The sequence below is a fragment of the Pollicipes pollicipes genome, unplaced genomic scaffold, assembly GCF_011947565.3.
Source record: "Pollicipes pollicipes isolate AB1234 unplaced genomic scaffold, Ppol_2.1 Scaffold_6138;HRSCAF=7277_pilon_pilon_pilon, whole genome shotgun sequence".
Classification (NCBI taxonomy): Eukaryota; Metazoa; Arthropoda; class Thecostraca; order Pollicipedomorpha; family Pollicipedidae; genus Pollicipes; species Pollicipes pollicipes.
The window spans coordinates 8,232,040-8,256,481 of NW_023596818.1; the positions used below are offsets into that span (position 1 = coordinate 8,232,040).

At 59.0% G+C, this 24,442-nt stretch overlaps 1 protein-coding gene across 1 annotated transcript in view; it reads right to left on the reverse strand.

The window, feature by feature from the left end:
• The window catches only part of LOC119106151 (protein PTHB1-like), a 30,260-nt gene extending 6,107 nt beyond the window's left edge, over window positions 1–24,153 (reverse strand). Inside the window, exon 1 of the mRNA XM_037229749.1 lies at window positions 24,092–24,153. Within this exon, the coding sequence (XP_037085644.1) occupies window positions 24,092–24,153 (62 nt within the window). The remainder of the gene's footprint in view (window positions 1–24,091) is intronic.
• Window positions 24,154–24,442: the final 289 nt, after the last annotated feature.

The window sequence follows — 24,442 nt, forward strand, 5'->3', positions numbered from 1 at the left end:
TATAAGGTCACGAACTTCGCCGGATGGAATGATTTAGGGCGGGGACGGTAAAGATTTGTTGCCTCACTGGCACACGTTCCCACGCTTGTCCCTACATCACGCAAGAGCATTTTTGACCGGGCTGATTAGACGTGAACACGTTACGTGAACGTAGAGGCAGAGACGTGTGAAAGCTCGTTCATGCTTCATGCTTTATCTGTGCCTTGAGTATGCTTTCCATGCAGCTTGTTATTCGTTCTTGGTTCGAACCTTTGATGGTACTCGAAATGTTCAGAGATTCGCTTTGAATACCAGAGCCAACATTTTTCAGCAATTATTGATGGAATTATAATAATGACTGATTTGAAAGTGGTGGCACCTTCATTCGTGGAAACCAACGGACCACATCACGGGACGCGCTTGCTATGCCCCCGGTTGTGCACGTTGCGCGCAGTAAGTGACATTGGCATGGCACGGAAATATATGGTTTCATTGTTTTTGAATAGTCCAAATGTATTAGTTAGAAGTGGGCACTGTTGGCTCAGATTTGTTGGAATGGAACAGTTCCCTTAATTTTGGGAATGCAGTGTTGCAGCGGCATCCCAGCATTTTAGAGCATGCCTATTAGTTGCGCGACACTGCGTGGAAGGAATCCAGAAACAAATCACCCAACCGCAAAGCTTTCCACTTTGCATATGAATGCATGCGGTTTTTTCAAACCTTTTATGCGGTTTACTTGGTAATGTAGCGAGGGTGTCCTATATTGTCACGAGCTGCTCTCTGAGAGTTGAGGTTTGTGACAGCGAGCTGCGCAATCGGCGTATAATAATATATATATATATATATATTATATATATATATAATATATATATATATATATATATATATATGCTACGTTCCCAATGCGGACCGTGCAGGCGACTGCTCGTGCCTCGAGCATGCAGTCAGGCAGACCACTGAAATCAGGACAGCCGTATTGCAAGACACTCAGCAATCTTGCCACTCACAGTGGACCGTTCGCAGTGCTGACATAAGGAGATAGCGCTTTCGTCAGGGCTTGTATGACGCGCAGCAGGTGTGGTCATTCTCGACAATGTCAACACGGCATCACAGCGTGGTCTAGTATAGATGTGTGATGACTGTGGTGGATCCGACATTCATACAGCATAGCCTCCGTACTTCAGTGCTTTACGTTATCTAAAGGTCTGTAGAGTAGCTAGCCTCTCGCGCTTGTACATAAGATCTGTGATTTGACTTCCTGGGATGTGCCGGCCTCTCTGGTAACAGCTGCCGGATGGGAGGTGCTTTGGTTGCAAGTGTACAACTTCAACAGTTGTCTTGTGTAATCCTATTCACTTGTGTCGCCAGGATGAATCCCTCGCCGTGGTCGCGACGATGATCCGCTGGGGATCCATTGACGTCGTTGGGGTCGACTTTCTAAAGTTGTCTCGTCTCGGCCTTCCGGTTGGTCTCGTGCTTCGTTCTCGCAATGTGCTCGTTGCTCCTGACAGCGTAAGAGCTGGCGGGCACGAACTGCGCCAAGAGGATGACTGGTTGTGTCCAGCTGCAATTAGTATTGGCTAATGCCTCCTGTGCGGAGCGGGGACAGGAATGCTCATGAAAACCACTTAGAAAAACGTTCATTGCCAAGCATCGCGTTGTTCCCCGTGCCGTGTCCGTCTTTGGCGCACATGCATCTATTCCGCTCCTCGGCGCATCGCGCACAGGCGTCCCTCGAGCGGCACATTCCGGCGGGCGGCGCTGGCAGGTGGCGCGACCTGACGGACCGGCGCAGCAGGGCGGGGTGCGGCGGCGTCCGGGTCGGACCCGGACCACGCTGAGGTGTGCAGTGGGCAGCGGCCGAGCCGCTGAGGTGTGCCGCGGGCGGCGGCCGGGCCGAGATCCGGTCGATGAGACCGGCCGGAGATCAGTACCGGCCGCTGATGGGACCCCAGGCGGCGCTGACGCCAGGGGGCCAGTTACGCGGAGCAACGGTGCGGTCGCGGCGCGTCGGGAACGGCTCTTGACGGCGGATCGTCTCGAGCTGGACGCCAAGTGGTGACAGTGGGACTGTTGAGTCAGGTCCGGCCAGGAAATGCCACCAGCGGATGCGGGATTTACGGCTGGTGCCTTCGCGGCGCGGATGGTGAATGAATAGATGAATCGATGATTTGATAAAGTCGTGATTGGGTGCGCTGATGGGACCTATTCCTGTCGCTGACGAGGAGAGCGCTGCACTCAGCGAAAAGTTGTCTGCTGTCTGGATGCTGACGCGTGCTGCAGATGTGGCCGGATGTGTCGAGACTCATCTGGCATCCCCGGCGGCATTGTCTGGGATGGCGTGTGGTGCGGACATCGCGCTTCATTTCCCCACTGACCATCGCTCCGCTGCCCGCCTGGAATTTCCTCCATCTGTCTCTGTCGCCCTTTGTCCGCCCCCCCGGCCGGCCGGTGCATTACCCGGGGCCAACCCAGGACGGGGCGCCAAGGGTGCTCTGTCCCACCGCCGGGCAGATGCTCCGTCCGCCCGTACCTGTCCTTCGCCTCGGTGAGTGGCAACCCTGGCACGCCGCCGGCCAGCCGACCCCGGGCTCAGCTGGCCGGCGGCGGGGGTGGCGCCTCCTGCGCTGTGAAACAGCACAGTCGGCTCCCGTCCTCCGCTCCCCCGGCCGCGTCTGCGCTGACTCCGCTCGGTCGGCTCCCGCCCTCCGCTCCCCGGCCGTCTGCGCTTGACCCGCTCGGTCGGCTCCCCGCCCTCCGCTCCCCGGCCCGTCTGCGCTGACCCGCTCGGTCTGCCTCCCGCCCTCCGCTGCCCGGCGTCTGCGCTGGCCCGCTCGGTCGGCTCCCACCCTCCCTTCCCCGACCGTCTGCGCTGACCTGCTCGGTCGACTCCCGCCCTCCGCTACCCCGGCCGTCTGCGCTGACCTGCTCTGGTCGACTCCCGCCCTCCGCTCCCGGCCGTCCGCGCTGCAGAGCCGCCGGTGGGCGCCTCCTCCGCCGGCCGGGCCGTCTGCAGCGGCCGGGCCTATTTACCAGCTGCCAGGCTGACGAATGACAGCGGAACGCCCACGGCGGGCGGCTGTTGTGTGCGGGCCGCGCGTGCTGGCAGCCTGCCCTCGCGCCGCCGGCCTGTCCGCTTCCCCACGCCGCGTGCCGGGTCGAAGGCCGCGCCGGCACCGATCAGCCGCGCCGTCTGGCAGCGCGAGCGCCGTCCCGCGCGGCTCGCCCCGCTCAGCGCCGCGCTCTCGCACCACCTGCTTCCCGCCAGAGTGCCTCTTGTGCTCGGTCGTAGGCACTCCTGCTCACTCTGAAACACCGCCTGCTCAGCCTGCGCGCGGCGTGCGCTCAGCCTGCCCCGCCTGAGCCCCGCCTGCTGCGCATGTGCGTGATGGTGGCAGGGATTCGGAACTGAGACCCTCTCGGCGGCCTTCCGGGACGGATCGCTGTTGGTCGTACCACTGTACTGACAACGTCTTAGGTTTTACGACACTACAAGTAGAAGAACGGCTCAAAGGCAGTTTCTGCTGAGTTATGTCAACGCTATTTGTAGCAATGCGCGGCCCGAATAGAAAACGACAGCTGCACCTGGGCGCGCCCGTTATCCGTGCCGGCCTGGGGCGCGTATTTCAGCGCTGAAAAACGTCCATTACGTTTCCGCCAGTTGGAATGGCGGGTATCCCCTGGAGAGCCCGAGGAGTGGGATCCTTCCAATGCGGCCTTCGTGTGTGCGGGTGGCGTGGGATGGACGCCAGACGGGTCTCGCTACCAGCTCGCGGACCTATCGCCCGAACAGCGCACACTCGAACGATAAGGTCATCACCGAGAGCGCGCTGTGAGGTCTCCTTGGTCGTCCCCGCTGAGAGGAGTCTGTGGCCCGTCCTCGCTGAGAGAAGTCCATGGCCCGTCCCTGCCGAGAGGTCTCCTTGGCCTGTCCCTGCTGAGAGGTCTCCTTGCCGTCCCTGCCGAGAGGTCTCCTTGGCCCGTCACTGCTGAGAGTCTCCTTGGACCCTCCCTGCCTGATAGTCCTCCTTACCCTCCTGCCTGAGGATAGGCCTCCTTGGCCCTGTCCCTGCTGAGAGGTCTCCCCCTCCGTGCCGTCCCTCCTGAACAATTGGCGCGGGGCGGTGCTGAGATTTGCGCGCAGCATGTGCAAAGTGGATGACGACGGAATGATTTCAGAAGAGTTCTTACTCAGCGTAAGGTGCCTTGGTTGCCTGATTTATTTGTTATTTGATGCATTTTCGGTCGGTTTTACTTTGTCATTCAAGCACACGTTGCCAAAACGTGCATGGCCTGCGTGATTGTGGATGAGCGTATCCGTGTTTTTCATAGTTCGTATGGTATTAAAGTTGATGTTAATCAAGCGCTTGGGCGATCTTTTTCTAACAATCATGTTACACGCGAACTGCAATGGCCTCGAAAACAAGCGTCGCATAGGATCTGAGATCTTCGTCGCATTTCCACACCCGGCTGTTCTAAGCATTCTTTCATAAGACAGTGTGCTGTTTTTTTTACATGACGTCAGCGGGCCATTGTGGGACTGTGCAATGTTGTGCGCTCCTGTCTCGCTCCAGCTCTTGCTGTCTGGTTCGTTTCCCGAAAGAGCCGTCGGCTGGCTGATTGCTTGTTTTGTGGTCGTTGGTGCCGACGCCCTGAGCCGGCGAGCCGGCGAGCCGGCGCGGCGGTGGGGTTCTGCAGGTAAACACCGACGCGTAATGGCCAGATATTGGCCTGCTGAAGGGGCGTTTACGCCACGTGCGGTGCGTAACGCGCTCAGATCATTGATTACGCCGTGCGTGTTGTCAGGTGGCATGCTTTTGGGGCCCTGCCGCGCGCTTGAGCGTGATGGACACGTGGCAAACAAAACTGCGGTGGGAAAACGCCGAGCGGGCTTACCGTGGTCTCCTCGCGAGAGTTCTTGTGACGCGCGGCGTTATAATCGGTCGCCTTTTCTCTTGCGTTGCCTGGCTGAGCCGGCGTCTCCTCAGGCCTGGTCCCAGCCTCTGTCGCCTCCTGAGGCAGCAGAGTCCAGCACACACACCACCCGTGCGTGCCCGCTGGCGACTGTCGATACTGTCGCCCACCTACCGTCAACAGTAGGCGTGACAACCGGCCATCGTGGGCTCTTATTTAACCATTCGCCACCGCTGGCACCGGTGATGACCATTGCGGGCGGACGGCCCGGTGCGGACACGGTGGGGGCACGGTTCAAGTGCCACGTTTCATCGACCTATGAAGGTGTCACTTTTGGCGGCACCTCCTGAAAGACCAATCTGCACAAGATAGGTCGGATGTAAATACCTATGCAGCTGCATGAAGAGATGCAGCTTCGCACGTGCTGCGTGTTTGATTACCAGGTATTATAAAGACTGTGAGTCCTGTACTGGGGGAAGGGGGAGGGGATCAATAAGTTTTTTCCGCCGGCTCCCATCGCGTTGTGTCCTCTCTGCTGGCGCGTGCGGGCTCACGGCTCCTGCTGAACTAGGGGCCGAACGGGCGGCGTCTCTTGAGTCGGCTTGGTGCGACTGTGAGCGACTCCGCGCTCCCCCGGGAGGTGGCTCCGTCGCTGACCCAGTTCCGTCGAAAGACTTCCCTGCCCTCGCCTGGTTCCGACCGACAGACGGCTCCCAGCCGGGTGTGCCCCCGTCGACAGGCTGCTTCTGAGCCTGACCTGGTCCCGTCAACCAGGACTCCACTCTCGGCGGGGCCCGAACGCGAGGTCGCCCGTTCGTGGCGACGCGCCGCCTAGCTGCTTCTGCGTCCCCCGGTAGCTCGCACCAGCAGGCCCTATCGTCCGTGACCAGTGTGACGCCGTGACGCCCGTCCGCCTTCGGACTCGCTCCCACTCGCCCGCGTCGCGCCCGACGCTGCCGGGAGAGCGCGCGGCCGCGCCGTCTGCGGCGCCGGCAGCGTCCCCATGCCGCCGTCGCCGCCACCGCCGCCGGAGAGCGATCCCGGCCGGGCGGCCGCGGCGCGCCGAGGCGCGCGGTTTGGACGCTGCGATCGATTTGCGCGCGGCCCGGCGGCCGGCGCCGGCCGCTGCCTGCCGGATGACGCCAGTTGCCGACCGGCGGCCGATCGTGTCCGCGCCCCGCGTCGGCGCCGACGGACCGCGCGCGAGAGAGAGCTGGTGCTGGCTGGTGCGTGCCGGCCGACCGCGGGGCGGCGGGGACGGTGCGCGCCGCGGCCGGCCGCGGGGGGGAAGGGGGGGGGGGGGGCGGCCGCGCGCGGAGCTCTCGTTCGGGGGCGGTGGCGTGTGGGGAAGCGTGCCGTCATGGCAGCGGTCCTGTGCGCCTTTGTGTGGCGGCCGGCGGCGGCCGTGTGATTGCGCTGGGGCTGGAGCGCGTCGGAACGCGCTGTGCCCGCAGTCGTTCAGCTCATCCTCTCTGACCTGGCGCAGTCTTTTGTGTGCTAGCATGCAAATATCACACATCAGGCGTGTTTTGTGTCGTTAATTGGATCGCATTTTATTAGGGATGATTGCTCCCTGGTCCTGAATGGGTGTTGTCCAGCCGAGATCGGTCTTTGTTCTCGGATATTCGTGAAGCGCCGACTGTGTGTATGCGTGTGTGTGTTTGCCATTCCTGCTATTGTGCTGTCTGGATTTCCTGTGCTCCGATATGGTGGAGTAACTGAACATTGAATGTGGAAACTGTGTCTCTGTGGGGCGCTCAGAAGTCTTTGTCTAACAGTTATGTCACGTCCCTAAACCCCTGAACGTGCTAGTGAATGGTTGTGTGTTATGTGGTCGGCCTGTGTGGAAAGTCACACGAAAGCCACGCATGCAAAGCCACTCGCGGAAAACATGTGCCTGTGATGCGTCTCGCGTTCCATGCTCTGCGCTTTATTTTACTGTCTTTTCGTTCATACTATGGCCCCAGCCCTTGTCGACAGTGATTTCCTCCATTGGTGCTCAGCTTGGCAGAGGTATCCGCCCCTCCACGTCAAGGCCCAGGAGCCGGTCGACGCCCGAATCATGCACCGAAGCGGTGAAGTGCGGATCCGTGGGGGGAGGGGAGGGGAGGGGGGGGGATGGAGCCGCGCCCTTTCGCTTACAAACCGTACGACACAGCTCCCATCACGCCAATCACGCGATCAGATCGCAGCTTGCCCGACGTGGCCGGCACGGCACGCTGGCGGCGCTCCCCGTGCTCCGACTCTCGGGTCTGCAGCTGCTCGTGCCGCCGGGCGCCAGGGCGCGGCCTCGAGTCACGCTGCCGCCCTGCTGTTGTGCCGTCCTTCGCCACGTTCGGCGCTAGAAATCGCTGCGTTAATTTCCGTGACGAAGCATGCGATAGCACAGCCGTCGCATGCCTTCTGAATTGGCCGCCCGGAAGATGTTTGTTTTGGGTGTTGTGCTCACCGCTCGCCAGGCCGAGCAGTGCCGCGGGTCGGTCGGGCCGGCCGAGGTGCGGTGCGGCTCTATGGCTTCGGTGGCACCGCCGATGGGGCCGTGGCGGCCGGCATCTGCGTAGTATGACGTTTTCTCGCTGCTTGGGAAGGCGAGTCGTGCAGGTCAGAATGGGAGTGCGGCTTCGTGCGGCTTTATCAAGGCCGCTGCCACAGGGAGTCGCGTAAATGTTCCGCTTTGTTGTCAGCTTTAGCAGCAAATATCTCCAGTGCCTCGCACAGAATTAGCAGAAAGAAAACCGAACTGATTTTGGACTCATTAAAATAATATTTTTATGCATTCTCACCATGCTTCTGAAAAACGATTTTAACACAAACAAGTTCCAAACACCAGAAACATTGTCACTTTCGCACATGTCCTCGAATGTAACCTACAAACTAAGACTTGTCGACCATGAAGTACCAATATGGCTCGGCTTCTATTGGACCCGTGCCAGGGCCAAAGCTTGACAGCATTGTTACAACTTAAACAAAAAAACTCAGCCAGGACTGATTTTAGGGTGGGTCCAGTTGTTTAAGTATCCGTTGCCTGCGTGTAGTTTATGCTTAGTATTAAGGCCACAGCGCGCATCGTTACGAAAATTCGCGACTCGACTTGATAGACCGATAGGCGTTGTTACGTAACTGACCTGCAGTATCTGACCCGTAATCGTAATGTTGATCCTTCAGAAACGTCAGACACGATTTGCCGTCAGTTTGCCCGGCAGTGATGCGCGAAAACTCACGACGTGACACTGGTAAGCTCGCCCGGAGGCGTGTTGTTTACCAAAGTAGATTCCTCGTAAACCTGAAGTGTTTGCCGTTTTATGAGCAGGTGGAATTACACAGGGTAATCTTCAACTTAATAAGATGCCTCCCTCTTACTTCTACAAGCGGGTGTTGCTCTGCTTGTACAGTGTGCAAACTGTAAGCAAACAACTATACGCGACTCTTCAGGAACAGGAACTGCAGCGAAAGTTTAGGAAAGGCAAACAGTCCACCCCTAGATGAGCTCTGAAAGGCCCGGGACATCTACGCCACCGCCGCCTGAGGCACTCTTCGAGGGGCCTCTCGGGACATAATGCCGAGGGGAGCGGAATTTCTAAGCATAAGCAAACTCCGTTTATCTGCCGTCTTTTCTGGGCAATCCTTCGATTTACGAAGGCCCTTGTTTTGAAAACGAGGCTTCTCGGAACCCGTCGACCGAAGCCTTTCGCTCGGTGGGGCGCACCATGGCATGCAACCGGAGCGGTCTCGTTTCAGATGTGCTGGGCCGGTGTGTCTGTGTGTGGTTATCAGCAGATCCCCTGGTGCCCTGCTGTCGCGTGTCTGCACTGCTCGTGGTTGTGGTTTCGTGACATGTACCGCGACTTGTCTCGTCTCCTGGTCCTGTGCCGTGGTCACGCCATGTCCGCTTGTCTGTCGTGACGTCTCCCCGCTGTCTGACATCTGTGTTGGCCGAGGTCTCGTGGCGCGGACCCGCCGTGCCGTGCCGCCGCCCACGGTGCGCGCGTCCGTGCCATGTGTCGTGTCTCGGCGTGTGGCCCCGCCGGCGGCCGTGTCGCGCCGCCGCCCTATCGCTGCGCTGCGGCCGGCGGCGCGCTCTGAGCGGCCCATCCGGTGGCGGCCGATAGTGTGGGGCCGCCCGCACCGTCGCGGCCGCGCACCACCGCCCGGCCAGTCGGCCTCAGCTCGCCCTGCCCTCTAGATCGGCACGGCGCCGCACGGTGACCCGTGACCTGCGAACGGCGCGCTGGCCGCCCTGGCCGACAGCCCGGTGCGCGGCGGCTTTCCGGAGCGCGGCTGGCCGCCGTCGCCGGCCGCAATGCTCTCGCACAGCTGCAGCGACGGCGAGCTCCTGCACAGCAGCCAGTGTAAGTCTCACCCGACGCTCCGTCCGTCCGTCCGTCCGTCTGCTGGCTCGCTCGCCTCATATCGCTGGCTGGCGTCGCCGCGCTGGTTGCACGCCGCGCGTCTTACCGGGCTTTTCTCGCCCGGCGACGCGCCTTATTTTTGGCGCCAGGTCGCTCGCCCGCGCGCTGTAAGCGTCCTTGTCTAGGTCGAAGTGGGTTCAGCTTGTTTTTATTTTGGCCTGCGCGCCGTCGCCGCATCCCGCCGCTGCCCTCGTTTGCATGCGTTCGTTTGCACGAGATGAATGCCTAGCCGTCAGTGGTCAGTGGTGCGCCGTCGCTGGGCCGCCGTTGTAATGGCCGACTGGCGTCTGAGCCGGCTCGCGAGGAGGGCCGGCCGAGCTGATTGCCGCGGCCGACCGGCCTTGACTCGGGATGGGCCGCCGGCGCACGGCAAGGTCGGCGGGCGCCGGCTTCGGTACGACTTCCGAAGCCCCGCGGCCGAGCGGCGCCGGGCGGCCGAGTGGGAGGGGCGGGGATAGCCGTCGTGCGTCGAAGCCGCCCACCGCGGGAGGAGCGGATCGGAGCGGATCAGTCTGCGTGCGGCGGCAATCGGCGCCTCGCGCTGAGCTGGGCTCGGCGCGGGCTGTCGGCGCGTCGGCAAGCCCGGTCCGGCTGATCGCCGGCTCCGCCGTTATCCGCGGCGATTTCCGGCGAGGCGTCGCTTATCGGGCGGCGGGGCCGGCGCGGGCCGCCGTCCCCTCCCGGCGCCTCTGACCGGGCCGGCCCGGCGCCGATCAATACGCCCCAGAAGTGTATAAACTCAACCCAACTAGCCGGCTAAGTCGGCGGAAAATTAGTTGCGCGGCGACGCGGCGCGCGCCGCTTTTTAGCCGGGGGTCGAAGATGTGGCGCGAGCCGGGCGCGCCTCTTCCGGCGGGGCCGGCCCGGGCGCGCCAGCGAGCGCGCGCTCCCGCCGCCAGAGCGGCCGGAGCGCGCTGCACGCAGCGCCCGCCGCCCGCAGAATGCATCCCGAATTACTTATGCATGGTTCAAGTGTAGCGCGTGACGGGAGCGGGCGGCGCATCTGTCTGTTAATTGCTTATGCATGATCGGAGCGGGGCGCCGGCAGGGCTTCCTCAGGCGACGAGATTGCTCCCGGGGTGTTCCCGGCGGCTTGTTCAGTGTTCAGTGCTGCGAGCGCGAGAAGAGTGCTGGGGAGTACACGCTGGGAGCGCGCGAGCACGCCGCCTCGCCACGAACACGCCGTAGCCCTGCTGCCGGCCGTGCTCCGTGTCGACGCCCGCAGCCAAAAGGGCGTGGGGGTATGAACCGGGGGAGGGAGGGGACGATGTTTGCACGCTTGCGGAAGCTCAGCATCAGACCTTGGGTGGTGCGTGTAAAGAAATGGCTTAACTCTGAAAAATGATTCATGGTCTTTGCTGAACGATTTAGATCTGATTCAAGTCATGGTTTTGTGTTTTGTGGATCGATTTCTTATCGACTCGCGCCCCAGTTTAATGCTTTATTTCTGAGTCATCTTATCAACCTACGGTGTGTGAACTGATTCAGCACTGATCCACCCCACGTTCAATGTTTGTATACTGATTTCATTGTGTTCTAATTGATAAGTCATTTATTCACAGCCAATGCTCAATGATATCGGCTAGATGTTGGTTGACTGCAGGCTGGTAAAAATTCAGCGGATTGATCGTGTGCATGCTTCATTTCAATACAAAGTAATAAAGGTTTGAATATGTCAAACTCGGTGTCTGAATCAGCCGCATCTGCTCTGATTGTGTCATGTCTCACTGAGTCATGCCTTAAGTGGTCTCATAAAGTTTGTCTTTAATTGATTAGTAATAGCCCGTAATTCACTTAGACAAGAGCCAACACATTACTCTTCTTGGTCATTTATCTAAATTACCATTGCTACTTTACAAAACATCCACATTTGAAGCCGACTTGATAGGTTAAGGTCGTGTTAACATCTATGTCGGATCATGGGTGGGCTGTTGTGAATCTAATCGACAAAAATTATCTTGAATTGACTCATTTCATTTTCACGTTGACCTTGATCAATTCAGGCTAACTCTACGAGATTCCATGATTAAATTAATGATTCACACTTCATTTGTGCGAAATAATTATTTACTTACGACTGATGAAAGCACGACGCGATTCATGCATAATTGATCGATTCGTCTTGAATCGGGCGTAGGTTGGGCTGTGATTCGCGAGTCCGCCACGACGCGTTCACTTCTGAGTCCCCCCTCCCCCCCGATCGCAAAGTTCAACCTGCGAATCTCAGCAACGAGGGAAAACTGAGCACGAAGCGTGCTTCGCCACAAGTGACCTTTCGTGATACTCGACTTTAGGAAGTCTCAGTCGAAATCGCCCGGTCTGTGTCTGGGGCTCCGCGCTCGTTGACGAGACCTCTGCCCGGTACTTCTATCCGCGTCGTAAAGCGACCGGCCGCCAGCCGTCTTCACAAGGCGGCCGGCCCCGCTCGTCCAGACTCGTTCAGTTGGTCCCGACCCGCCACCAGACTGCTGTTCAGGAGTCCCGGTCCTAGCATGACACGGCTTGACACGAATCACGGGGCTGTCACAGGACGCCGGTCGTGAGTGCCGATTCCATCACGATTCGGTTTATGTTGAAGCCTGACTCCTTCACGAGACGCAGGCCAGATCCGTCACGAGACGCGCCTCATGAATGCTGGCCCCAATGACGAGACCCTGCGGCCGTGAGTCCAATCTCCATCACGGCCTGGAGTATCGATTCCAACACGAGACGGCTGAACGCGAGTCTCATCTCCATCACGTGAGACACCGAGCAGTGAGTCCCGACTCCATCACGGGAGACGCCGGGCAGTGAGTCCCGACTCTATCACGAGAGACGCCGCGCAGTGAGTCCCGACTTTATCACGGGAGACGCACGCCGGGCAGTGAGTCCCGACCCCGCCACAGGATACACCGGACAGTAAGGCTCGACTTCACGAGAGACGCCGGGCAGTGAGTCCCGACTCTATCACGAGAGACGCCGGGCAGTGAGTCCCGCCTCCATTACTGGAGACGCCGGGCAGTGATCCCCGACTCCATCACGGGAGTCGGCCGGGCCGCGCCGGGCCCGTATCGACCGGCGCCTGTTTACGTTCGGTGCCGTGAACGCCCTGCTGGGCGGGCGGCGCCGGTTCAAATGGCGCCGCTCACTGCCGGCGCGGTAATGGCGCGGCAGCCGGCTAAACAAGGCGCCGATTTGGCCTGCGATTTGACGGCGCGGTCGGACGGAGTCGTCGGCGCCGGCGACGGCGTGCCACCGAGCCCCGAGCCGGGCGGCTGCAGCGGAGAAGCGTTCGGCTGCAGCTTCCCTGACCACAGCACGGCGTGTGGTGGCCGCGCTGTGGGCAGGATGAGAGCGGCTGACAGATTTGCTGGGTAATCGTCAGCTGAGTTACGTTGTTTGATCAGCGCCCTTGTCTCCAAATCAACGTGCTGTTATCGTACAGTACTGAATCTCGTATCGTCTGCCCTTGCTGCGACGATAAGCCTGTGTTTCTTTGTTTCGCACATGGTGCGACTCAGATAAAAAATCTCCTGAGAGGGATGAGAGGAAGGGTGGCGGAATTGCCTCGTGCCCAATTTCTTTTCTCGTTGCGGAACTGATTTGACGCCCCATTCCTTCCGACTTGATTTGCCCCTGGTCGCTCTGCCTCAGCCCCTCCCCGCCCTCATCGCTCTGCGCTGGCGGCCGCCGGGGACCGCGGTGACGACGGGCGCCGACGGGGGCGGCGTTATTATGTTGTCACGCGTCGTCCGCCGGGCCGGCCAGCCGCCGGCGGCCGCGTCACCGCCCGGGGACGCCACTGACGGCACCCGAGGGCGTATCGAGTTGCGGCCCGCGGCCGCCGGCAGAGTGGTGACGGAGGCGGCGGGCGCGGGCGCCTCGCGGCACGCGACTGCTCTGTCTAGTCGGCCGTCGCGGCCGCCGGCGGCGCCACCGGCGCCAGCGGCGCAGCGCCCCAGGCCGGCCGCTTGTTGTGAGTAAAGGGAGAGATGGGAGCTTTGTAGGGAAAGGCGTGTTGAAGGGCGGTTTTATGATACGCTAGCTGAGGTTTTACGAGCATGCTGCTGTCGGGCACCGGAACCGTGTGATCCCCAAAGCTGCGCGTATGCCAGGATAGACGTTTGATTGGTTATCGGTGTGCAGGGTGCAAGGTAGTCAGCTGCGTACACAGAAGGCTTAACATTAAAACGAGTAACACTGATTGACACAATCAAAGTGCCCGCATTAATCTGGCATGGGAACGATGTTATTTAGCCTGAAATACTGGATTAGGAGTTGTCTGTTTTCGCCATCCCTGCGAAAAGTGTCGTGTTATTCTCGAGTTCTCTCCGTAAATGTTTTCTAGTTACTTACCAAACAGGGTATATAGCCATATGTATTAAAAGATAGGTAGCGCATCTGCATGAGGGCCTCCAACGCTCGCTGGCCATCTGGCTACCCAATCGGTTCTACCGCATGATGAATCTGTATGCGAATAGTGAAAGAAAAGAAAGCGAAAGAGGTCAATGGTCGACAGTGGTGAAGCGATTCAGAACGCGTATCGGAACAGGTAACACAATATCCACCGCTTTCAGTGACTTCGAGACGGACTGAGTCTCTCAATAAAACCATAACGTAGATTGGTCAATACCGTGGCTGATGTAACGGACCTAACGTAAGGCTCCTTTACTAAACACATGCGCCACGAGTTCCGCGAGCCAACACGCGAAATTGATCGACTCAAAGGCGTGTACGCCACGTTACACACTACTGACGCATGGCCGAAGCTGCTATTTCCGGACTGGTGCAACAGTGACACGCAGTACTGATTTACTCAAACAGGTTTTTATGGACTTATGCTGTCAGAGCTCCTTTCAGCGGTGATACTACGGCTTAGCTAAATTCTATAGGCGTAGGCAACACCGACTACACCACGTGCGCGTCTTAACTAAATGGATTTGTGGAATTAAACGCGCAGAGGCCGCCCACTAAGGTTGGCAATCAAAGACGGACCGCCGGCCAGCACGTGACCGCGTAGCAAAACCAGCATACAGGAACCGCCTAGTAAAATAAACCCATGTGTACCACATCATCTAGAATGAAGGCGTTGTGCACAGGGCTTGCTCTAATACACCCAAGCATCCGCTCCTCACCCACCGGGCTCACACGCACAGGAAAGAATACAACGGCGACGGCCACCTCGACCGACGCTCCATTACAAACGACGAAATTGGCTCGTTTAAAGGATGTGAACAGGTGATTTAAAGGATGAAATAGGCAGGTTCAAAGAATGAAAACGGCTTGCTTCAGGGGGCCAAACCGATAGGCTCATAGGTTTGAGACCGGCAAGCTCGAAAGGGTGAGACCGGCTTATTAATGATGAAATACCCCGTGCAGCCAGCATAAGTCGGGCTGCAGGCGCGCGCTCGCATGTTTCAACGGTGACGCTTCTTCCGGACACGACCGGCGGCCACCTGCTGTGAACTGAGACTAAGTATCAATTTTTGAGGCGGCCTTTTGACATGGGAAGTCGTGATTATCGTAACGAGTCGTGATCGTACCGGGCAGTCCTGATTCAAGAGCCGAGTCTCGGCCGAACCCACGCGGCTCCAACTTCGAGCAACGGTTTCACCTTTTCGGCCGCCATTCACGATCAATACCAATCGGCGACACTTAGCCAATTGTGTCGATTAAGGAGTTGGGCGGCACAGTGGGTTTTCAGCGCAGCGAGCGTTTGGCGGATTTTCAGCGAGCGAGTTTCCAGAGGCCGGCGGCGGCCAACGCGTGAGAACATTCCTCATAACCACATAAGAAATGTTACCCATCATTTGATGTCACGTCAAACGCTGGGTCAGGTTTAATAGTTAATAGGCGACGAAGCAACGTTGGCGTTGTGAATCTCACTTTACTTGTCACAAATTAAGCCGCTGCTTGAGTGAGAAAATCTCGAACGTGCGCACGGGCTTTTTCCGTTGCAACGCCCTTAAAGTTGGGAGAGTACCGAAATGTCCGCCATCTTTGAAGTCGGCTTGCATCTTGGCATGTGTTCGGATTTACCTGATTTTAGTGTTTCCAGATATCCGTGAAGTTGAAATAAAGCATGAACACGTAATGCGTGATACATGCACGGAACAAAACCACTGCGCCCTCTCTGTGTGGGTTTTAACAGCACCCATTAATTCCATTCATAAATCTCCCAGCGACCAAATCGCTTTTGTACTCCTGCCGAAATGAAGCAAGTCGTCGTTAGCCCAAATTGCATAAGAATGGCTTTCGCTGCGACCAACTGAACCAGCGGGATAGCCTGTGCACGGTAGCCTTTAGAGGGCACATAAAATCATCTCGAAGACATGCGGTGGTACAAACTGCTGTTGTAAAATGTCGCGACGGGAATGATAGCCTTAATTCTCGCAGGTCATTTCTTTTCATGACAGAGAAAGCCTCAAATCATCATAAAAGCTCTGTGCACTTTTGACCATCAAAACCCTTCAGCTCAGAATATCTTTAGTGCGATCTTCCTTCACGGAGTCTCTCAAGCCTCCAGTCCAGCTCGCTGGTCGACACCCGAGACGAACTATGCACTTTGACCGTGTCGTAAACTCGGTGGGGCGCGTCCGTCAGGCGTTCGACGGCACGGTGCGGGACGAGCGCCATCTTTAGGTTCGTCGGCGGCGTCGGCCGCTGCCGTCGGCGTCGACGCGACCGTGCCGGTCCGATTGTCTGGGCGACCGACGACCGGCCTCGGAATTAAACGACCGCCAGAGACGCGCGCTGTCGGCGAGACGAAACGGCAGTTCACTTGATTTGCTTGGAGAAGGACTGGACTGGGAGTTGCGGGAGGGACGACCCGCGAACGTTGGAGAGGAAGGAGTGGGTTGGGAGTTGCGAGGGGGACGGTTCGTGAGGAATAGAAGAGGAAGGAGTGGATTGGGGGATACGGGAGGAACGGCCCATGAGCAGTGGAAGAGGAAGGAGTGGGTTGGGAGTTGCGAGAAGGCGGTCCGTGAATATCAGGAGAAGCCGCACCAGTATTGGATTTTCGGTTTTGGGCCTTTGATTGAAGAGTACATATTTCGTAGTAATGTGGACGAAATTGGTCAAAATTTACATTTTTGAAGTAATGTTTATATAGGTGTAAGTTATGTGGCCAGTCGTTAAGTGTTGAAAGATAATATTTGGCATTTCCAAAAACTTTGGTTTAATTCTAGGTAATCTGTTTTCTCCACACTGATTGAAGGGCACAACAAAACGCTGATTGAAGGGCGCAAAACCAGGAAATAATTAGATAATAAACTGTTGTTGGATCATTTTGGGCTTAGGAGCGCTTGGACTGCCTTGGGCATTTTGCTTGTTGGCTCATTATTCCCCACCACGGAACAAAGTACCAGAACTAACCATGTCTCTGTACTATCTCGATGGTTGCTGGCCTGTGTGCCGTACAAGGTGATAGGCAGGGTAAACAGTGTCTGGGAGCAAGGGGTAAACAATGTCTGGGTTATGAGCCCTCTTCTTTGCGGACACATTCATTGACATTCAGTAATAATTTGGCCCATCGTTCAGCCGGCTCTTCGACAAGTTAATCAGCATGCCTTCATGCCTGCTATCTAGTTGGTAATTACCGTTGGTAATTCCCAAAGGGAATGTTGACCGTTCTCCGATTTTGTCAGGAAATAGACATCTTGATTGCACATAGCATGTCAGCAAGTGACACGTCACAGCCTGCTAGCCGATAGGATGTTTACCCAAATGTCACAATTTAGTCTTGATCGTGCAGTTCGCCCTCTCCAAAATCAAGCATGTTGAAGTTCCATGTACGTTTTTGTACAACGGCATTAAAAAGCGATGCATTGATTCGGGTTAAGCTGCTTAAGACGCGCTATGCGGATGCTGCAACAGTTTGGCTCGCTGATCATAATCCCCCGCTGTCACTGGGGAAAAGGTGCAGGGCAAAAGTATCACCTGTGATCTGAGAGTGTTTTGATTTAATAACAACGGTATTGAAGAATATGTAATGATTTTCTTGCTTAAAAAGTCAGAGAAAGGGCAAAATTCCACCACTGTTTGCGCCTGTGCCGAATTGGGAGCTCAAGTCAGGAGACCCGTTGAACCCAGCCTGGATGTTTTTTAGTCCTGCGCCCGGCGCGGGTCCCGGAGGGCCGATGGCGCTCCGGAAAGTTACGGCCGTGCCCCCGGCCATCCCCAAATGCTTGGCCTGAATGCAGAAACAATGGCGAGACTGGCCCATTTTTTTTTGTCGTTGCTTTCCCACCGTATCGCGCGCCAATCTAGGGGATGGTGTGGTGTGCCTCCCGATGGCCTCATTGGTGGTGGTGGGGGGGGGGGGGGGGGGGGGGGCTGCGGGCTGAGGACAACGGGGAGGGCGGAATCCCTATCGGTCCCCTCGGCTGTTGGCCATTGCCGCGCCCCGTCACCACATTCGATGTTGAGACTGAGATGGAGATTGAGATTGAGATTTGATTCGATTCGATTCGGTTCTCTTTGTGGGACGTCGCTGGGGAGCTGGGATCAGAAACGGATGTTTTTTTATCTCGCTGGATCGTGGCAGTGGGAAGGACGATTTGTTTTGCGCGGCGAACGCTGCTCATCGGAGGTTTTTATGGCGGGCCCTTTGGAGAGAAGATTGTTTTTGCTCACGGATTTGATTTGTGGCTTGGACGTCTCGCCAGCGGCTGTGGACGATTGCACAGTTCTTTCCCAGCTGACCTGCGGTGTGTGTTCTCGATCTGGGATGATGGTGTTTGGACATGCCGGGGAATGGGACAGGCCTTTGGTGCCGAGCTGTATGCTCGCCGAAGATTGATGACTGAGGCAACACGATCCGCCGGGCGCTCGGCTGGCAAAACATGGCGCGAGGCGCGAGGGAAGTGGCATCAGACGCTATTGATCTGCGGTCTTTCAGGGGCTGGGTGGTGGTGTGACGTCATTTGGTGGAGTACCATCAAGCTTGCGCTCATTGACCAGGGGGAAGGACGTGTAAATAGCCCGACGCCAATGTATGTTTAGATCCGTAGTCGCTATAAGATCGTCTTGCGCGTCGCTTTTCTTAAGCACACGCGACATACAAAAGCACCACAGACCAATTCCAGGCCGCATGATAAGTACCCATGTTTGTTCTACCGCCAAAGCGCGTACATCACTTTGGTGTCGTGCTGTATATTGCTGCCGCAAGCGGTCTCCCGTGAGATCCTTCAACGTCGCGGCCCAGGCCCCTTGCCCTGGTCGCCATCGGGTTTGACCCCGCAATCGGGGACGTCAGGGCGGGACCCATTCGGCTGCTGCCCTGCCCGTATTGGTCGTCATCAGTCGCAGCTTGTTTTCCACTGGTACGTGTCAGCAAACCGCACAAGCCCGTGCTTCCGGGCGTGCTTGGTTATCGGACACTGAGGGACGGATGTGGGAGACGAATGCGAGCTGTCTGTGCCAGGCGGACCTTGCGCCCGGCTGGGGACGCCCCTCAGTAGACAGGTAGAAGCCCGCTCTCCGGCTCTGGCGCCGCTCTGCGACACTACGCTCGGCTGGGGACGCCCCTCGGCAGAGAGGTGGGAGCCCGCTCTCCGGCTCTGGCGCCGCTCTGCGAGACTCCACACTCGGCTGGGGACGCCCCTCGGTAGACAGGTGGAGACCGCTCTCCGGCTCTGGCGCCGCTCTGCTACACGCCATGCTGCAGAGCTCACGGCCAGGCAGCAGCCGTGATTTCGCCGACAGCGCGGGCATGCCCCATCCAGATGTGTAACGCGTCGTGGCGTATGATTACCACTCTATTTGCCTGATACATCAGCCTAAACATCAGGCACAGTGCCGCGTCCGCGCGGCCGTCTGGGTATCCCGCCATTACACCGACCGCGAGTCCGATACGGCGCCAGTGGAGGTGCTCATTAGCGCGTGAGCGCGACTCAGAAAACTGCCGCCGCCGACGCATCCGACAGCTGGCCGGCTGCCGCAGCCCTGCCGTCCAGCTCCGCCGGAGTCTGGCCGGCACCAGCTCGGCCCTCGGCAGTCCAGGCGGTTCAGAGGGGGATTTTTTCGAGATGCGCGGGTGGGATAGGGGGGGGGGGGGGAGGACATGCGAAAGGGCTGCGGTGTGCGGGCAGTCCACAGCCCAGCGGGCAGGTGGTGTTGTAGTAGTAGTAGTACACTGCTACCTGCTGTTTCTTGTTTGCGGTTGTGGTTGTTTGCCCTTTGCCTCTCGGCGTGTTGAGTGGCTGGCGCGCCGGCCTCGCTTCCCAGCCGGTGGCGGTCCCGGCGAGCTGAGCGCGCTGCAGCGCGGGGTCGATTTCCGCCATAGGTGTCGCATTTCCCCGACGTGAAATTGAGCCATGCGCCTCGGGCGGCCGTGTCACGGTGGTAGCATGCGAGTGATCCCTCAGTTCCGTTCGGGTAAGAGGTTTGGGGCCGAGTTATCGCGTAGTTCGAGCCATGTGAGCACCGAGATCAGTTTCGCCATGATAAACCGTGCTAAGCTATGGCTCTGCTCTTAATCTACGCCAGCAGATACCGTATACTACTCAGCAACACACGTTATGTTCGTGGGTGTTGCCGGTAAACAAGCCGAACTTCGCGGAGGTTTTTATGTCTGATTGTTTTGGTCTACCACAACCATCTGCATTAGAGTTTTCAGGAGCGCAAGAGCGACGACCTCTTCTTGGAGTAACATTCCAGCGGATTTGTCTATGTCCTCCAGTCACTTCGGTGGCGGACACTGGGGCGGTGGTGTTTTTGCCGGGTTGTGGTCGTTCCAGTCCCTGACGGTGACCAGCAGGGGACGCGGTGTCGTGACTGTTGACTGGGTGCCCGGTAACCGGTAGTAACTGTTGACCGGTGGACGGCCTGCGGTGACGGGGGACGACCTCGCCGGGTCGTGTTCTATCCTGTCCTACCGGATGATTCGTCGTCTGCCGCTAATGGATTAGGATGGACGTCCGAGCACCGTCGAGGCAGGCAGAAAGCGTCCTCGGTGCCCCCGACCGCGCCCCGATGTTGCGGCGGTAGGCTGACGTACCACTGTACCAGCGCTTCGCGGGTACAGCGGCCTGGCCGCGCCCCTCCAGTGAGTGGAGCCGCCTCGGCGCGGCCTGGATGGAGGTCGGCCTGGTGTGGACGGCAGGAGTCAGTGACGAGCGCGGTTCGGGGCTGCTCTGGTGGCCTCTGGTGACGTTGGCCTGTGGCATATGGTGACAGTGCTGGTCGCCCCAGTGCCCGTGCCGCCTCGCCAGTTTCGTTGGTGGACGCATTCTGCACAGGCGGACGGCGACCGCTCGGGCAGGCGTGTCTGAACGCTGAACACATCAGGAGGGCGGCAGTGGGGGTGAGCGGCCGTCCACGTGCAGCACACGCCAGCGGCGGCCGGCCGTATCGAGGAGTCTTTGACATCAGTGAGCGGGGCGGGAGTCAGTGATAGTGACATCAGTGGGGCCGTTGGGAGTGACTACCCGTCCTTGATGCAGTTGGGGAGTGACCACCCGTCCTTGGTGCGGTTGGAAGTGACTTCCCGTCCTTGATGCAGTTGGAGAGTAACCACCCGACCTTGGTGCAGTTGGGGGGTGACCACCCATCCTTGATGCAGTTGGGAGTGACCACCCGCCCCCGGTGGCCTGCGGCACCTGAGTGGCGAAATCTGGACGGGCCGCAGGTCACGCCAAGTGTGCATCTACGGGTGGAATCTGGACTTAAGCTTTGAGCGGCTGCATCGTCTACCTCAATTTCGCATACGAACACCTGGTCTGTGAACATTTGCGACGCGAGCGTCATAACATTCGAACATCTTCCATAGGTGCAAAATTTGCCCGTTCGTTCATGGCGATTACGAACATAATCATTACGAATGTGTGCGATGGCAGGTGCAATGTGAATATTTGCGCTGACGAATGTCTGCATCGACGTCTACAAATGTCTGCATCAAGAACATCTGCGACTGAGAACAACTGCGAGCGAACATTCGCGCACTGACATCTGCTTTATGAACATCCGCCGTAGCTGCGGTGCCCTGACTTGCCGCGTACGCCCGGCCAGGGCGCGATGTTTGTACGGCGGGTGTTCATAAAACGGGTGTCAGTGCGTGAATGTTCGCCTGCAGTTGCTCCTAAGCGCGGATGTTTTCGATGCAGGCATTGGCAAACGTCGATGCAGACATTCGTCAGCGCAAATGATCACATCACACATGATCACACATGCCATCGCAAACGTTCGTAATGATTATGTTCGTGAGCCGCCCCGTCGCTCTGGCCGGGCCGCTGCAGCGGCTGGGAGGGCCGGGGGCCGCCCGGCCGCTCTGGCCGGGCCACTGCAGTGGCTGGGAGGGCCGGGGGCCGCCCGGCCACTCTGTACGGACCGCGGGTCCGTACAGAGTGGCCGGACTTCTGCAGCGGCTGGGAGGGCCGGGGGCCGCCCCGCCGCTCTGGCCGGGCCACGCAGTGGCTGGGAGGGCCGGGGGCCGCCGCCACTCTGTACGGACCGCGGGTCCGTACAGAGTGGCCGGACTTCTGCAGCGGCTGGGAGGGCCGGGGGCCGCCCCGCCGCTCTGGCCGGGCCACTACAGCGGCTGGGAGGGCCGGGGCCGCCCCGCCGCTGTGGCCGGGCCACTGCAGCGGCTGGGAGGGCCGGGGGCCGCCCCGCCGCTCCGGCCGGGCCACTGCAGCGGCTGGGAGGGCCGGGGGCCGCCCGCCGCTCCGGCCGGGCCCTGCAGCGGCTGGGAGGGCCGGGGGCCGCCCGGCCGCTGTGGCCGGGCCACTGCAGCGGCTGGGAGGGCCGGGGGCCGCCCCGCCGCTTGACCGGGCCATGCAGCGGCTGGGAGGGCCGGGGGCCGCCCCGCCGCTCCGGCCGGGCCACTGCAGCGGCACGTGCCGGCGCCGGCGCCGTACGTGTGCTACGTGCCCGCGCTGCCGGCGTCGCGGCCTTGATCGCATCGGCTGCCGGCTGCTGTGGCGAACCGGAGCTGCGCTGGCCGGTGCAGCGGACGGTGTGGCGGCACTCCGACGCTGAGGACCTTGGCGGGTGCGTGCGTCGACGCGTAGTCTCGCAGCTCCACAGTCTACTCGCTGACTGTTTTGCGTACTGGCTGAGACGTCCGCAGCGCATTTTTTGACGTGTTTTGTACTTGATTTGGTGTGGGTTGTTCCCGAGCTCAGATCGTAGAGAGCCACCATGTTTAACACGCTTGGGTTGGGGGTCAGCTTGACCCCTAAAGTATTTTCCAGAATATTTCCGAACGGTGCGGCGTAGCCGCACCAAATTTTGCATAGCTGTAGGCGATCGAATAGAGGATATTTTGGTGTAGAAGTAAAATGTATCTCGATCGCTGGCTTGTGGCAAGTCAAAGCCAGACCATGGCTCTCAGCGAAGGCGATTTGTAAGAAATCGTTCAATCTGATGCGGCGACGGAGTGTCAGACGAAACCTCACATATCTTGTACGGCTTCGTTGTTGCTAAGTGCATTTGCGAGAAACGTGATGCTAATACATGAGACAGTAGTAGTAGCCTTACCCCTCGTGGAGTAACCATTAGATCAAGTTTTATTGACCTAGGGTCAAGTACGAAGGTCATACCGAGGTCAAAACTAATCCGTTTTTTACTCGAAGAGTCTGCTTTATGGGGTGGTTTCTGGCGATCCTACATGATTCGTTGATGACAGGAACGGCAACAGACATGCTTCATGATTTGTTTAAAGGTCAGGGTAGGTTACTGGCTTTGAATTACCGATGTCGGCATTTTGTTTTAGGAACGTAGCGTAATCCCGGACGCGTAGTTAAATGGCAAAATGGGAGCGATCTCGTTGTTTTCCGTAGGTCAAGGTGGCCACCTTGATCTTCTAAATTTCAAACAACTTCACTGACCTTAAATGATCACCATTGCCATCGGTTCATGGTGGTGGCATGAGGAGATCTGGGGGCACTTTGGACACCAATCTGGAGTTTGACCTTGTTTAAGCTTATTTGACGCCAGGGTCAAGACCAAGGAGCCTCAAATTTGGACATAACTGAATTGACATACAGGCCAATCTTTTCTCCTTCTATCGCTGTCTCTAGCTATCTTAGTATTCAAGATCTCAAAGGGCCAAGTTGACCCTTCCCCACCCGAGCGAAGGTATTCGGCCGACCACCAGGGTGCGTGTTAAATAGCTTGTGTGGAGCGGCTTGACTCGCGCCCTCATATACCGCGATCGAGTGAATTATAGCCTGGGGGCAAGCGACAGTGCCGCTGGCCGGCCGGCGCGTCGCAGCCTGCGGGCCTGCGATATGTCAGCACACGTCCGTCCGCGGTCCGATCATCGCCCGTACATGACGTGAGCGTAATTGACGCCGGCCACTCCGAGCCGGGGCGATCAGGCGCGGTCAGCCGCGCGGCTGACAGCGGCGGCCGCGCGGGACCGTCTCTGACAGCCGTGGCGGCGGCTCATGTCGGACTGGCTGCGGCCGGCCCGGGCCTCGCTCGGCGGCTGTCGCCGGGCTGGTCCTCTTGAGCAGGAGTGTCGCCAGGCTTGCCTGTGCGCGGAGTCTTCCTCATGGTAGTCCGGCAAGGTCTGGGCCGCGTCGTCGTTGACGGCCGACCTCTCGCCGGGCCGTCTGTGGCCGGAATGTCTCGTGCCTGTCCGTGGCGTGAGCGAGGCTCGGCCGACTCCTGTCCAGGCTGCCCTGCGCCACACCCGGCGGTTGCCCCGGCACGGACTGTCACGAGGATGTCCCCCGGCTGACTAGTCTTGCACCAGGCTATCTCCGGGCTGAGCTGTCTCACCAGGCCGTCTCCAGGCTGACCAGTCTCTCACCAAACCGTCTCTGGGCTGAGCTGTCTCACCGGACCGTCTCCAGGCTGACCTTTCCTCCGCCTCGTCCGAGAGCCGGCCCGCCGTACCGGCGTCGCTCGGCCCGGCCGACATACCGCTGTCGGCGGGCGGCCACTGTCGGGCCGGCTGTGGCGGCCGTGGCCCGGCCGACACGCCGCTGTCGGCGGGTGGCCACTGTCGGGCCGGCTGCGGCGGTCGTGGCGCTGCCGACGCGCCGCTGTCGGCGAGCGGCCAATGCCTGCGGCGGTCGTGGCCCGGCCGACACGCCGCTGTCGGTGGGCGGCCACTGCCGGGCCGGCTGTGGCGGCCGTGGCGCGGCCGATCACACCACCATCTGCGTGCGTCGCCTCGCCGTTAGGTGCGGGCGGCGCGCGCGGCACGG